Raw genomic sequence first — 16,442 nt, 5'->3', positions numbered from 1 at the left:
AAGGTACATTTTGAACAGATAAAAATGTGATTAATTTGCATTAATCGTGATTAACTATGGACAATCATGCGATTAATCGGGATTAAATATTTTAATCTATTGACAGCCCTAGTTTAAACGCCTTTAAAATATGAGGTTACTCGAGTTTGCTATTTTAATCTTGGCTTTTAAATGCCCTCCTAAACATATTTTGGGAATTTTGTTGTTGCAGTCAACCAGATTTTTCTAATCCAATTTGGTGTAATGCCTTCACACAGCGACCCTGGCAGTTGTTTAGGATTTTAAGGAGGTTGGTGGATATTTAGGAAAGACCTCAGATGCTTGGGGAACACTACATACTGTATTTGGGGGGTGAGGATAGTGTTTGGGAAATACGCTGTACCTGCCAGCTGGAGGAATCTGGAGGGACTGGAGCCCACAGATGACAGCATCTCCCTTCACTCTCTTCTGCCCCCCCTTCTATCCGCCATCCTCTCCTCCTTTTCCAGCCTTCCCCTCGGCTCCTCTTCCCCTCTTTTATCCCCCCCTCCCCCAAACGCAGACAGCCCATCCCTGCCTGCCTGTCTAGCTAACTCAGCTCTCCCAAAAAATCCACCATCACATCCAGCCACTGCTCTGAGGGCCCACTGATTGAAAGGAGCATTATTAGCCCCTACTAACCTGCTCATTCACTGTGTAAAATGTAGTTTATTTGACAGGGGATGTATATAGACATTGCTGTAGGGGTCTTTAGAGTTTGGCAGACACTCGGTGCCAAATCATATGCATGACTCCTCTTGCCATGCCGCTTCATGTGGCTGCCAAGTGAGGCCCACTGGGGTGTTTGCCAGGGGACCCAGACTACTATTCAACCCCCTCCACCTCCACCCGACCACACTCCATAGCACACATACATAAAAACACCTTGTGCCTCCCCCGATGCCCTCCATCCCTCCCCCAACCTGTACCAGCCCTGTGCCCTCCCACCCCTACCCCCTTCAGTCTCCATACCACACTCATTATTAATGATCTGAGGGACAGCTTTCATTTGATCTATTACTTAGGATGGGACGGCGGCTGCTGTGCTGCTGCATCCCTGCTGGATCTTTAATTATTTCATGGAGGGCTTTCCTCCTCTCTGCTGCTCCTTCTCTGTTGTGCAGATGAAATATTGAAGTTGAGGAGTGTAGTGCAAAGTGGCCCCATACAGGGCGAGGTGTGTATGTGTGTGTGTGTGTGTGTGTGTGTGTGTGTGTGTGTGTGTGTGTGTGCTGTGTAGTGTAAGACTACTGTATACTGTATCTGTGTGTATGGATCTTAGTTTTTCCATAAACATGGTTTGGACTCTTAAAACTTAAACCTGCAGTAGGAAGAATTGTTTGGGCATCATTGGGCAAATATTCCATAATAACGTTTCGGCATATTGTAATTCATGTGTTCTGAGAGAAAACTAGACTTCTGCTCCTCCTCATGGCTCTGTTTTCAGGCTTTAGAAAATCTAGCCCTTTGGCCAAATACAGGTCATTTCAGAGAGAGAGAGCGTTCCTATTGGCTGTTCATTCAACGGAGGCAGCTGTCAATCACTCGCAAACTCTAATCTAACGGTCAAACTAGGCAGCGCTGATCAAATATTAATTAATATTCTGTTACTGTAATGCCTATTTCTCGCCTCAAATGTTTTCAGAAACATCTTGTAGTGTACTGTTTAGCTGTAAAATGAATAAAAGTTTGCTCCGGCTGGTGGGCGGTGCTTGGTATTTCCTCAACTGATCTCAACATAGCTGCCGGGTCACAAACATTCTCATTTTACTGCTAAACAGTACACTACAAGATGATTTATGAAAACATTTGAAGCGAGAAATAGGCAAAGCTGCCTAGTTTGACCGTTTGTTTGAAGTTTGTGAGTGATTGACAGCTGCTCAGAGACGGCAGGCTCCAGCTCAGCTCTGATTGGTTGTTTTCCTCCGGTCTGTGAAATCTTATAGATGCCGTTAGGAGCACTGGAGGACACCGAGGCACATGATGTTTTTTTCAGATTACCTGTCTCATGCACTACTGTCAGGATATAGTGACCATTTTATAATAATAACTTCTTTTAATCATATTTGCTCCAATTCTACCTCCTGCAGCTTTAAGTAATGAGGGCACAGATTGCATTAGTTATCAACTTTTTTTCCCCTCAAACCACAGTTCAACTTTGAAACACAAATATTCAACGTGCAAGTTGTTGTTATTGTTAAGACCTCTGAGTGTATTCTGGCTATCTGACAAAAACAACCGAACAAGTTGTTAATGTCTCATCATGGAAAAAACACTATTAACAAATGTAAAGAGAATTATTTCAGTGCATGTGTAATGTACTGTGATTATGGGCCATTAACGTCATATTACAGGGCCATGATATCACCACTCACTTTTTGTTGCCAAGAACAACAACGCATAACATCTGACGTGGAAATATGGCCGGCACCACAGGCACACACAGCGTTGCATTCAGGTATGATGTATGGCGTAAATGCCTAATTGCTTTGCTCTCCTACTTCATAAATTTTGGCCTCTCCTGAGACAGAGGCTACTGTGTTATTGGCAATCAAAATTCCACGCAGCTCTGCGCCACATTAATTTTTGTGTCATATCGCAGCGTCACCAGGCAGCCTACGAATTCAATAAACCCATCTGAGATACTTACCTCACGTAGGGAATCCATACTCCATAAACATAATGACACCTTATTTTAGTTTATGTGATTACACGTGATGGCGTGATTTGCATCCACAGCACCTCTCCACTCAGTAAAACATTGGATTGCCGTAATTGGTAGTAGGAGTAATCCACGCGCTTATGTGGGGGAGCGCCGGAATGACATTGATATACAGCGCTCCATTAATTGCCATATGAATAGGGTCTGCAGTGGTTGGCGCTCTGCTGATGCATCACAGTAAAAGAGATGGGTCACTCTGTCTTCTCCAGCCTGCAGCTTTGCCAAGCTCATAATTACTAAAACCTCCAATTAATCTTCCCATCACATAGGCCAAATATACACTTCCTCCACATATATATTTATATGAGTTACAGTCTATGCTCTTAGTAAATGTGCAAGCTTGTGTGTGCGTGTGTGTGTTTACACAAGTAGAAGTGCATATGTACATTTATGTGAGTGCCTCTGCGCCCATGAGAACATCAAGTACAAACAGCACTATATGTTCTCAGTGTACTCTATAGCTCCACTGTGAGCCACACAGGTTATCAATACGAGTGGCATCAGTTGTGTCAATAGCACACAGTTGAACATGAGGGAATTGCCATCTGCAGTGCACTGGAAAAAAAAACTCTTATTTTGAAAAGAAGAAAAAAACAGTGTTCACAGAAAGTTCATATGCACTTATATAAGCACATACAGTTTGTATAACTTCTATGGTATGCTTATGTAAGTAAGACAAGGAGAGACCCCCAAACAGTTAGTGTTATTTTCTTTAATTTGAAACATATTTTTCAACAATTTAAAAGTATTTTATCTGAATGTTAACTGGATCCTATTTCAGTGTTTTCAGTCTTGTCGGTCTATTGTATATTTTTTTTGGGCTGTCAATTGATTCAAATATTTAATCCTGATTAATCGTGTTTTTCCATGATTAATTGTGATTAATCACAAATGAATCACATATTTTTATCTGTTCAAAATTGACCTTAAAGAGAGATTTGTCAAGTATTTAATACTCTTATCAACATTGGAGTGGGCCAATATGCTGCTTTATGCAAATGTATGTATATATTTATTACTAGAAATCAGTTAACAACACAAAACAATGACAAATATTGTCCAGAAACCCTCACAGGTACTGCATTTAGCATAAAAAATTTGCTCCAATCATAACAAGGCAAACTCAAGCCCAACAGGCAACAACAGCTGTCAGTGTGTCAGTGTGCTGACTTGACTATGACTTGCCCCAAAACTGCATGTGATTATCATAAAGTGGACATGTCTGTAAAGGGGAGACTCGTGGGTACCCATAGAACACATTTTTATTCACATATCTTGAGGTCAGAGGTCAAGGGACCCCTTTGAAAATGGCCATGCCAGTTTTTCTTTGCCAAAATGTAGCGCAAATTTGGAGCGTTATTTATCCTCCTTTGCGACAAGCTAGTGTGACATGGTTGGTACCAATGGATAGAAAACTGAGCCCGCTACAACCTCCGAAAGATTGATTGCGTTAATGCGTTAATTAAATTAGTGGCGTTAAAACGAATTTGCGTTTCCGCGTTGTCGCTTTAATTTTGACAGCCCTAATCTTTTTTGATTTTTGTCTGTTTGTGTGCTTAACTGACTGGTGTTTACACAAATGTTTCTATCCATTTCCTCTGTGTCGGTCCAAATTCAAGTGGTAATCCATAAGTGCAGCTACACTGTGTCTGAAGGGTCTGATTTCTGAGAGGTCACAACAGCAGTTACTGTAAGTGCACACTTTTCTTTACAATACTTTTGTGTGTGTGTGTGTGTCAGAATCAGTGCTTGAATGTGTGTGTCTACATGAATATGTATTTCTGATTGTAGCATGCAGCTCTGGCCCCTGGCCATTCAACCTTTACTCATTCTGAAAAGAATCTCTTCTCCACACTCCAATCTGGCCACCGTTCCTCCCACTAACCAGCGCATTCACAGCACCTTACTGGCACCCAGTGGCCAAAGGAGGTACTGCATCCACTTGATGCTTTGGCCGACAGCAGGGGAGATGGAGAACTGTTTACAAGTGGCATTTGCCCCTAATTAAAAGCAGCACTTGCTGGAGCACTTGGTCTGCAGAAGGACCGGCATCGACAGTGATGCATGCTGGGCCACTGATCCTGTGGTAAGCCTTCTCCACTCTGCAGAGACACACAAACACATCGGTCAACAAGCGGAGAGAATGAGCATATAAACACAGCAAAATGACACTTTACATTACACTGAATAATCAGGAGTGTTTTTTGACTGGTCACAGTTTTGGTGAACAGCGAGGAGAGTGATAAAATGCGCAACATGTGAGTAATTTAGTACGAGAAACAACACAGATGGCTCCGAGCGCAGCCGTTTCCGGAGACAAATGAAGAATAGTCCTTGTGATAGTGATTGACCAAGTCTGCAGAATCTCTCACTCTCTCAGCGGCAGACAGTCGACTCCCACCATTTTCTAATTCTGCTGGCCCAAACATCTGGCTGTCCCGTGTGGAAAGGCCATTATGTCAGGACGGAGGATGAATGAAAGTAGCCATCGACCTGTCTGCGTAGCGACTATCTGGGCAGCCAGCGCCTTGCCCGAGTTTTGACCAGCTTAATGGAGCACAACAGCTCAGCAACTAATCACCTGTTCTTTCTCATCAGCCGCTTCCCCCACGGGACAGCAATTGATTGTTAAGTGTTTGATGGATCAGACTAAGACTGAGCTGACCTGACTCAGTGGAACGTGCAGTACAGTCTGTAGCAGCCCATCTGTGGTTTCATGTTTTCACACTCGCAGAGAACTTTTTTCATCACAGACTGTAGAACATTTGTCCACATGTCACATCGCTAAGTGTGTCTACTGTGGGGTTTTTTTCTCTCTCTCTCTTCCCGTCATTACCCACTCTGTGTAACATACAGTAGTACTGTCACGCTGGACCTCAGTCAGATTAATAGAATGTGCGTACAATGCAATCTCAAAGACACCTACAGAGCTATATTTATGTTGCAATTAGGGCTGTGTGTTGGTAAGAATCTGGTGATACGATACGTATCATGATACAGGAGTTAAAATTCAATATATTGCGACATATTGCGATAGTCTAAGCAAGGTGATATATTGTGATTTTTTAAAAAACTAATTTTAGGAAAACTGTCATAGTATAAAGAAAACACCGCCATATGCATAAAATCTGAGTAAAAAAAGTTGACTTTTTTATGCAATCAGAACGGGGATTGATATGCTGAGAGGGCGCATATCTTTGCAAATGAAATTAAGTATTGACCGAGTTCATCTTTGCATGTAAACTATTAATTAAAAATCGATGCAGTGTTTTTTAGAATCGATAAAGTATTATAAAACATACTGTAATATCGCAATACTCAATATTTTCAATATTTTCTTAACACCCCCTAGTTGCCTAGTTTATTTCACTTGCTTTAGGAAAAGTAATCCCAGTATTTGTGCTGAAATGATAAAGTTGATTAATCAATCTCCAGAAAATGAAATACCAACTATTTTGATATTAAGACATCAAGTAAAAATGTATTCTTTATGTCAAATCTGAGCATTGGTTGCTTTTCTCTGACAGTAAATTATATATCTCTGGATTTTGGACTTTTTGACGCACATAACAAGCAATTTGAAGTCATCGCCTTGGGTTTCTGGAAAATTGTGATTGGTGATTTTTCACAATTTTCTGACATTTTGTAGACTAAACCAGTGGTTCCCCAACTTTTTCACATCAAGAAGGACCCCTAAACTGACACAATTTAAACCATGGTGCCCCATTTGATAAGATTTTGTTCAAGGGTCTCCCGTCTGACAGGATCTTTGCTTTTAGATGTTTAATTACAGAAAGTGTATGAAACCGATGACCAAAATAGTCATACATTATGTCATTGTGTTACTAATGGATTGATTTATAGTGAAAATAAATTATTCCCCTTTTTGCTGCGGACCCCCAGGAACCCCTCAAGGACCCCTGAGGGGTCCCTGGACCCCACTTTGAAAACCACTGGACTAAACAATAAATCATTTAATCAAAGGAGCAATTAGCAGATGAATTGATAATGAAAACAATTAGCTCCACCCAGTATTTTAAATGCCTTAAACATGTATGTATCATACCCATACATTATGTACATTTAATAACATGTAATATCTCACTTGAGTCTGAAAAGCTTGTTGTGGTCCAGCTCTTGCTCCTCTACGGTCTTTCCTTGACCTCTGTCCCTCAGCCTCCTCTTCCTCTCCTCAGGGTCCAGAGTGAGTAAGACCACCAGGGTGGGCTGGAGCAGGTCACCGGGCCAACGGTAAACCTCCGAGCCCTCCGCTGGAAGGTTGCCCACCGGACCGCTCACTGCCGTGGCGATGGCGTACGCTGCCGTGCTGTGCCAGAATCTGGGGACGGATAATGGATGGCGGATTGAAAGGTGAATGATGGATGGATGATCAAGGAACTCACAGGTGTGGAGTAGGAGATGTTAAACATTAAAACTGTAGGTCTAGATCCCAGTGGGATGTATCTATTGTCCCTTCTATCTCAAAATGGGTCACACGACAGGCAAACGTCACAGCACCTGCGACATCTCAGCTGTCTTTTACCTGTCAACGATGACAGGTGTCTTCGTGGCCTCCTGGCCTATTTGTTCTGCCGTGATGTAGTTCCCCAGGGCGTAGAAGGCCCTGCGGATGAGGGGCGGCTCCTGATCAAAGCGGGCCCTCATGGGGGACAGGCACTGCGGAGGGGAGCGCAGAAGAGAGGCCCCTAGAGCATCCCTCAGAGACTCGGTCAGAGTGGTCTTACCTGTGATGTGAAAAGAGGGAGGGAGGAAAGAAGACTCAAAAGACTGGGAGAGTTTTCAGAGAACAAAAAGTAGAATTCATTATATTTTTCTTTCTTTTAAAATGTAATAAAGAACTGAAGTGACTCTTGAAAACTCCCATCCAACCTACACGGCTGAGTTTTCACGAGGTTTTTTTGCCAAGAACATTAGACGAGCGAGCTCTTCAATAAACCATTTTCACAATGATGTAACTTTCCTGAGGTCATGATACATGATATTCCATTAGGCGGAGCTCACTGGGCAGATAATGGCTTTAGCAGAGAACAACTGGCCATCACTTTAGCGAGACATCTATACATCAAACTGATCCCGTATTTATTTATGAGGTAATGGCATTAACCTGTGGCATCCAGGCCCTCTATGACAATAACAGGGAAGTCTGGTTTACTTCTGGCCTCCGCTCGGCCGGGCAGCAGCTCCAGCGCAGACGTCGCCTCTGGGATGATGTCACCGCACTGCAGAACAGACAAGATCAGTTTGCTGCTGTGAGAGGAGGCAGGAGGGAGTCATTGACTGTGGTGCGCATGAACACACACTACTGTGGGCCACCTGGCACTGATAGATAAATGGAAGCATTAAGAACCACTTTGAGCCAAGGTGCTATACCTGCCTCTACCACAAGAGTGTGCCATTTTGCCATATCTTGCAAATGAAGCAATATTTATATGTCTAACTATAAAGCAAGGAATCTCTGTTTGTCTGTCTTTCTGTATGTCCTCCGCATATCTCGAGAACCGCCGATCTACTTCACACTCGGCGGGTGTATTGCTCAGGACCCGAGGAAGTGCAGAGTCGAATGTGGTGCAATTTGGCCAGATGGTGGCGCTATAGCAATGTACTTTACATTTTAGCCTGTAACTTTTGAACATTAAGTCTAGGAAACAAAATTATTTTTTTCACGGATTTTCTGGGTCCAGACAAATCTATTTATACAAGCCATGCACATTTACGTCTAGATGGATTCTCCACTATTTTGAATTTTATCCAAATCAGATTCTTTGCATCTCCTCCTACAAATTTTGAGCAATCGTCACCAAATCTGGTACAGAGCATCTCTGGACCAAGTCGGAGATATTCACTTTTTGGGATTTTTGCTGTTCCATACAGTTCTGCTATAGTTGACCCTCAAATTTAGCTCAAATGTTGTGGGCAGGGCTTATATTACAAAAAATGTCACTTCTCCTGAACGCTTTGTGTTATTGTGACCACGTTTGGTGGACATGTGTAGATATGATGTCTGAGTGACCATGGCAAATTTGGTCCCATTTGGCCAATAGGTGGCACTTTAGCAGCATCATGTAACCATAAAGGAAGTATTCTCTATGTATGTATGTATGTATGTATGTATGTCATATTAAATCACTCCATTTCCTCATTCACAGAATCGTTCATCCAATCCAATTCACACTCGGCACTGCACTAGTCTTGCAAATGAAGTTAACGTGATAATTCTGTGATAATAACGCAAATTCATTTTAATGCCACTAATTTCTTTAATGCATTAACACGACTTTTGATTTTTAGGTTGTAGCGGGCTCAGTTTTAAAGCTGAAGTGAAGATACTGGTATCATATGAAACTAGACAACCTAAGGAATCCATTTGTATCATACTAGCTAGATATGTGAATGTAAATGGGTTCTATGGGTACCCACGAGTCTCCCCTTTACAGACATGCCCACTTTATGATACTCACATGCAGTTTCTGGGGCAAGTCATAGTCAAGTCAGCACACTGACACACTGACAGCTGTTGTCGCCTGTTGGGCTGCAGTTTGCCATGTTATGATTTGAGCCTATTTTTTTATGCTTAATGCAGTACCTGTGAGGGTTTCTGGACAATAATTGTCATTGTTTTGTGTTAGTAATTGATTTCCAGTAATAAATATATACAAACATTTGCATAAAGAAAGCATATTTGTCCACTCCCATGTTGATAAGAGTATTAAATACTTGACAAATCTCCCTTTAAGGTACATTTTGAACAAATTTGATACACTTTTTGTTTATGTAATTGTAAAACAGGTGTGTGCATATCACAGTGAGACTATAATAACCTCTTTAAGAACTTCACAGGCCTCCTCAACACTGTAGAAAACATCAGAGTTGATGATGTTGAGAGTAGATGGGTGATATTCTGGCTCTTCTGAGGGCACCACATAGTAACCCTCTGACATGTCCACGGTTTGTTTGTCTTCAGGAGACCACAGATGCTGAGTCCACATCTGGCTGTCCTCACATCTTAAGTATGAACACACTAACACCGGATCCTGCTGTATTAAGTCTCTCAATAGTCGCTCTGTTGGGGATGAACTCTCTGAATGATCTTTTAAAAAGTAGCCCTTCAAGAGAGAATCCCTGACATTTGGCAGAAACGAGGACATGGGAGACAAATGACACTCTGGAGGCAAGTCTCTCAACAATTTGTCTTTGAGCTCCCAGTAAAACTTGGCACGTCTGATTCTGTCGCTGCTGCATACAAAGAGAGAATAACACCGAGCACGGTTCGGTACTTCTCTGAACACCAGCGGCACTTCTCCTCCTCCTCCTCCTCCTCCTCCTCCTCCTCGGTGCTTCTCTTGAGTTGTAAAGTAGAAGTCTGCTCCTCCATCCAGCTCCACTGAGAAAACACGAGAGGACCAGCGGTGAGGCAGAAGAGATGTTATGCGTCGTGCCATGTTTGTTTTTACGCACTGAAACAGTTTCCTATCTGGTTTTAAATGCGCATGACTGAGAGGAGGAGTTGCTGGGAAAACGAAAGTTAACTGCGCTGAGGAGGGAAAACGAAACTTACAGCCTCCTATAGGGTGGTGCAAGCTGAGAAATGTTTTGTCTTGACTCTTAAGTTATGTTTTTAGAAAAGTCTGAGTTTGACATCTGAAGAAATAGTTGCTGATTGTGTCACACATAGGTGACCTCATTTTGGTGTCAGCTGGTGCACACTTAGTCAGGCTGGGCAGGGCTGATAAAGACATTATAGATGGAAGAAAAGAAACCTGGGGTGAAATTACTCATAAGCAGAGATGAATAAAGGTGGAAGGCTTGCAGATAAAAACAAAAAATCCTCTGCATAATGTTATTATTGGGGACGTTTGTGAATGTTTGTTCTGTTGTTTCAAAATGAATAAAAAAACAATAAATATAATATTGAAAAAAAAAATCCTCTGCATAGCAGGAATTTGACTGATTTTCTTCTGTTTATCACAACTCAGCATTGTTATATTTAATAGCATCTCAAATCACATACATTTCCCTAATTCTCATCATTGTTGCATCTGTGTGATGACTACAATCTGTCATAAATAATGGGTGCATTGTGCAAGTTGAGAAATGCTTGCCTTGGCTCTAAGTTATGTTTATAGAAAAGTCTGAGACACCTGAAGAACTAGTTGTTCTGTAATTGTGTCACAGTTAGGTGACCTCATTGTGGTGTCAGCTGGTGCATACTTCTTCAGGTTGGGCAGGACTGATAAATACATTGTAGATAGAAGAAACGGAACTTGTGGTGAAATTATTTATTAACAGAGATGAATAAAGGTGAAAGGCTTGCAGATAAGAACACAAAAAAAAAACTGCATAGCTCTGAAATCTGCAATAATCTTTTATTAGTTCAGACTACTGAACTGTAGCACTAAATGAATGCAGAGCTGTGGATTGTTTTATGGATGTTTTAGGTTGTTTTATAATTGTATTCTCAGGTATTGTCTTATTTATTTGAGTATTTATCAACTGTACTATTTATAGATTTTAAGGGCTGAGAGAGAGAGAGCCAGGGTAAAATGCATTTCATTGCATTTCACTGTACACTGTACTTTTAAATGCATATGACAAATAAACTTGAAACTATTTATGTGGTTGAAGATGCAGGAATTTGACTGATTTTCTTCTGTTTATCAAAAGCATTGTTACAACTCAGCATTGTTATATTCAAATAGCATCTCACATCACATAAATTTCCCTAATTCTTATCATTGTTGCATCTGTGTAATGACTGCAATCTATCATAAATAATGGGTGCTTTATAATTTCGCCTGCAGCGTCATGTTTTTCTCACCGCACGTTCTCTGATCCCAGCTGGGTTTCGTTTTCGATGTTTGTAAACAGAAACTATGAGCCGACCAGCTGACTGAGTTTCCATCTCTGCCCTGCCTGCAGCCCTCTCTATATAAAGACGCATCAACATCGACATCGACAGTAGCAGGTGTTGTTATCCACGACCGGTTTGAAAAGATGCAATTCTCCTCTGTGGTCGCGTCTCCGATGCTGCTGCTGCAGCTCTGCATCAACATCTTGCAGCACATTTTTGCAAGCTTCTTTTCTAAAGTTTGTTACCGGACACCTGCAAAATCATCCGTTTCACCCGACGACAGAAAAGTGGACGAATGCAAAATCCGAGATGCAACCACTCCAACAAGTGTCAACTATCATTTCACACGCAAGTGTAACTACAAATGTGGCTTTTGCTTCCACACTGCAAAAACATCCTTCGTGCTGCCTCTGGATGAAGCCAAGAAGGGCCTGAAACTCCTGAAGGAATCAGGTAAATATGATCAGTATATATTCTATATCCTCCTGAGACCCAGTCCATTGACATGTGTCCTCTGTATAGTGGACATTTTGTCCACATGCATATCCTCTTACTCTTTTGACCTACTCTATCAACCCCTGGTGTATTGTAAAGAGGACTTCCTAGGCTTTCCAGTGATATGGCATGTGTGTGTTTTTTTTAAATTAATTTGAATGTATTCTTGGTTTAATATCACATACAGCCATAATCTTTTCACACTGAAATAGTCCTGTAGTCCACTACAGTGGACAATAAAAATAAAGTTTAACAAGCATAAATTATTAAGATTTTCTTTTAACCCTAAATAGGAAGGAAATCACAAAAAAAAGTAATTGGAAGACACTTTTTTTTAACTCAGTTCCCAGGAGGATATATTATTGTGTGTGTGGTGTCAAACATCTTGCATTCAATTAAAAATACATCACTCTGTTTGTTAGGCATGGAGAAGATCAATTTCTCCGGAGGAGAGCCTTTCTTGCACGAGAAAGGAGACTTCCTGGGGAAGTTAGTCCAGTTCTGCAAACAGGACCTCCAGCTCCCGAGTGTCAGCATCGTCAGCAATGGAAGCATGATCAGAGAAAAGTGGTTCCAGAAATATGGTAAGAACCAGTGGCGGGCTCAGGCTGTCTCAGGGGCAAGGGCGGAAAAAAACAAATTAAAAAAAGGGCACCAACTGCATGTGATACAGTTTTCTAGCATGTAGGGCAGCCTATATGGCACTGCGTCATGTTTTCTTTATCTTAAAGCCACCCTAGAGGGCCCCCTTATCGTGTTTTCTCCACTGGAAGGGCACTTTTATGTTTTATCTACCATAGGGGCATGCAAGAGGGCAATTTACCATGTTTTCTCCACTGGAAGGGCACCATAGATGGCAATTTATCTTGTTTTCTCCACTGGAAGGACACCCTAGAGGACACTTTATCATTTTCTCCACTGGAAGGGCACCCTAGAGGACACTTTATCATGTTTTATCTATCTTAGGGGCATTCAAGAGGGCACTTTATCACATTTTCTCTACTGGAAGGGCACCCTAGAGGACACTTTATTTTGTTTTCTCCACTGGAAGGGCAACCTAGAGGACACTTTATCATGTTTTATCTATCATAGGTGCATCCAAGAGGGCACTTTTGTGGCGTTTCATTCGCACCAAGGGGGGGCAATTCAATTTTCTTATTGTATTACCATATTGCACACTAGTTGGGAGCATAATTTTGGTCTAAGAAGAAAAATGCACCAATGCAAATGTTATGCATCATCTTAAAAATGCTGCTCTCTCTCTCTCTCTCTCTCTCTCTCTCCCCCCACCACCAGGCGATGATCTGGACATCCTGGCCATCTCCTGCGACAGTTTTGATGAAGAGACCAATCAGCTGATTGGCAGAGCTCAGGGCAAGAAGAGCCACATTGACAACCTCCACAAGATTCGCATCTGGTGCCAGCAGTACAAAGTGGCGTTCAAAATCAACTCGGTCATCAATACCTTCAACATCGACGAAGACATGGCGGAGAACATCCTCCAGCTCAACCCGGTCCGCTGGAAGGTGTTCCAGTGTCTGCTGATCGACGGGGAAAATGCAGGAGAGGATGCCCTGAGAGAGGCGGAGAGGTTCGTCATCAGCGAGCAGATGTTTCAGGAGTTTCTGGAAAGACACAGCAGCGTCTCCTGCCTCGTTCCTGAGTCCAATGAGAAGGTATGACATGAGATTGTTATCAGTGGCAACAAATATGACTGTAGATATGTTTACATGCACAAACTTATACCCATAGACTTAGAAACATCTGATTTTGGGTAGTAACTTTACAAAAACATCAGCGAATCAGTTAATCAATGCATGAAATTAGGGCTTTATATGGTTTACAGTAACAAAATTCTCTTATTGAGATACGGTGACATCTCTAAAAGAATGACAGCTAGTCAAATCTCACCAAAATCTGTCCCATTTTATTGAACGAGTGAAAAATGAAGCGCGAGTTTGTATAGTTTGTACATATTGATATCAAAATAATGCTATGATACCCATGTTATTCATTCCTATATAATATTCCCATTCACCTGGGGTGTCCTGCCCAGATATAAGCCTCTCTGTTTTCACAAAACCAGGGTATAAATATGGGAAATAAACAATGGTCACAATACCGCTTGTGGCTAAATGTATTAACTGTCATCAAAATGTTCCCATCACACTAAGCACATCAACAGTGGAATTTTAAAGTGAATGGGAAAGAGATAGTAAGCAAGAAATCAAATTAGATGTCCCATAATTGGAGTATAAAATTACCTTTAGTTTATTACGGGTCCTGTGAGGGTCCTGTCTTTCTTTTTTTTGTCTTTTTAAAAAAATAAATAGAGATCTTTATTGAGTTTTAACAAGTTGAAATGTACACCTAGGCCAATCTAATATTTTCAGTATTGAGGGGGGGATACGAGCGGCCCCTCCAAATTTGGACTGATCCTCACTTTTGTTGAAATCTGTTTATTTTCATCGTGACCATCACAAGCTGTCACAAGCTCACCTCAGCTTGCCTGACTGGTCTTGTTTTGATTCAGTGCGGTGGTGACGTGCTTGTACAAACTGAGGTGACAGGTGTCAGCGAGACATCCTAAAGTGCCTTTTAGGTCATCATCATATTTTCTTTATACCACAATGAGGGCGTAGGTTAGGTAGGGACACCACTGGGGCTAGGAGAAGATCATATCAGGAAACACTAGGTAAATATTTGAGGTTAGACAGGTTTAATCTGGTCCCATCAAACGGAAGTTATTATGACTAAACAAACCTACGCCCTTGTACCACAAAAAAAAATGTATTAGTGTTTAAATTCCTGCCAAAATATTTTCAGCCTCTCTATCTCAAAGTCCTGGGCTGAACTTCAGTCCCAGTCTGCCCCCGACCCAAGGCCCAACTCATCCTGAATCTTGTCAGAAATAATACTGGAATATTTTTGTAGGACATTTTCTATTTGGAGTGGAGCAACATCAGCAGTGTTGCTAGCGTGTAAATAGTGTGACAATATCAGGAATCAGATGCTAGACGAACATAACTGAAGTTTGTTGTCTTCTTTGTCTTCACAGATGAGGAACTCCTACCTGATCCTGGATGAATACGTAAGTACCGTATATTGTTTATGGACTAAAAAGACTCCTCTTAATATTGCTACTTTTCATTTTTTGTCTTCTAACTGTTCAATACACAGGTAGCGTACCACATTTAAAGCATTTATAGCTGATTTCCTCTTTCTTCATTTTCCAGATGCGCTTCCTGGACTGTCGAGAGGGACGGAAGGACCCGTCTAAATCCATCCTCGATGTCGGCGTGAAGGAGGCCATCTGCTTTAGCGGCTTCGATGAAAAGATGTTTCTCAAGAGAGGAGGGAAATATGTGTGGAGCAAAGCTGACATGAAGCTGGAGTGGTGAAAATCCGCTTGATTTACCTTTGTTGAGCTTTGGGTGTTTTTATCTTTATTTACTGTATGTCTGTAACTGTTGTCACTTACTGCACTGCTTATGGTTGTTTAAAAAAAGTGTTAAGAAATTAAAAAATATTTTTTTGATAAATAAATAGATATATATTGTTGTATATAAAGTATATTGTTTTCTTGCACGGTAGACACTTGTGTGAGCAAATCTGCTTTAATAAAAATATTTTTCCATTAAAAAAATTATGTTTTATTTCATTTTATTTTGCTCCATATGTAGCACCCTCAATTATCATAAAAAGTCACTTTATTACATTATGGCCAATTAAAGGCCAGTCTAAAGCTCCTGGCATAAGAAAAACAGCTATAAACTGATGTGGAAAAATACATTTTACATGACTTTTGTTTAAACAACTTTAATATAACTACTTTTTGCTCATGAACAATTTGTTTCCTGGCATTTCATCCCATTATAGCAGAGCAGAAACCAGTCACCCTGGCTCTTGTAAGGTGTAAAGGAAGTTGAACAGTTGCCATGGCTGACTCTGACAAATGAAATGAATTCTAAGATTGTAATCCTCAATAACTAGTCTATCCTGCTGAGCAGACTGCTCTGTCCTGTTATCCATACTGTTGAGGTCTCTAGTTTCTAAATTGTCTTAGCAACCTGGTAGACAAGTACAGTATACAAATCAAAGCACAGTCATTGTACATTGTATTTCTTCTATTTTTGCCTTTCCTTTCACTTCAGTCCTGCAGATGAGAGCGTATTTGTTTGTCATTCAAGTGAATGAAATGAAACTAAACTGAACCTCATTTTGCTGGGAACTCTTTGCAGACTTGAGGGCCCCTGGAGTTCAAGAAAATCTTCTCTGTTTTATCAGCAGATTTTTTTTTTTAAATTCACCAAAAACAACAACAACATTGTTTTTATG

The 16,442-nt window shown here is 41.2% G+C and overlaps 2 protein-coding genes across 2 annotated transcripts; one reads left to right on the top strand and one right to left on the bottom strand.

Moving 5' to 3' along the window:
• Window positions 1-3,432: 3,432 nt before the first annotated feature.
• On the bottom strand, window positions 3,433-10,243 carry cmpk2 (cytidine monophosphate (UMP-CMP) kinase 2, mitochondrial). Its single transcript, XM_074660719.1, has 5 exons — window positions 9,580-10,243; window positions 7,866-7,980; window positions 7,284-7,485; window positions 6,846-7,079; window positions 3,433-4,842 (listed from the first exon to the last, which is right to left on the bottom strand). The coding sequence occupies exons 1-5, from the start codon at window positions 10,198-10,200 to the stop codon at window positions 4,722-4,724; spliced, it is 1,293 nt and encodes a 430-aa protein (XP_074516820.1). The 5' UTR covers window positions 10,201-10,243; the 3' UTR covers window positions 3,433-4,721.
• Window positions 10,244-11,689: 1,446 nt separating this feature from the next.
• On the top strand, window positions 11,690-15,750 carry rsad2 (radical S-adenosyl methionine domain containing 2). Its single transcript, XM_074661459.1, has 5 exons — window positions 11,690-12,062; window positions 12,527-12,688; window positions 13,401-13,780; window positions 15,163-15,195; window positions 15,341-15,750. The coding sequence occupies exons 1-5, from the start codon at window positions 11,753-11,755 to the stop codon at window positions 15,503-15,505; spliced, it is 1,050 nt and encodes a 349-aa protein (XP_074517560.1). The 5' UTR covers window positions 11,690-11,752; the 3' UTR covers window positions 15,506-15,750.
• The last annotated feature ends 692 nt before the right edge of the window (window positions 15,751-16,442 follow it).

The sequence above is a fragment of the Sebastes fasciatus genome, chromosome 15 (genome assembly GCF_043250625.1).
Source record: "Sebastes fasciatus isolate fSebFas1 chromosome 15, fSebFas1.pri, whole genome shotgun sequence".
NCBI classification, from domain to species: domain Eukaryota; kingdom Metazoa; phylum Chordata; class Actinopteri; order Perciformes; family Sebastidae; genus Sebastes; species Sebastes fasciatus.
Note: the sequence above shows the minus strand (reverse complement) of the source record. Positions and strands in the feature narration are given on the sequence as shown.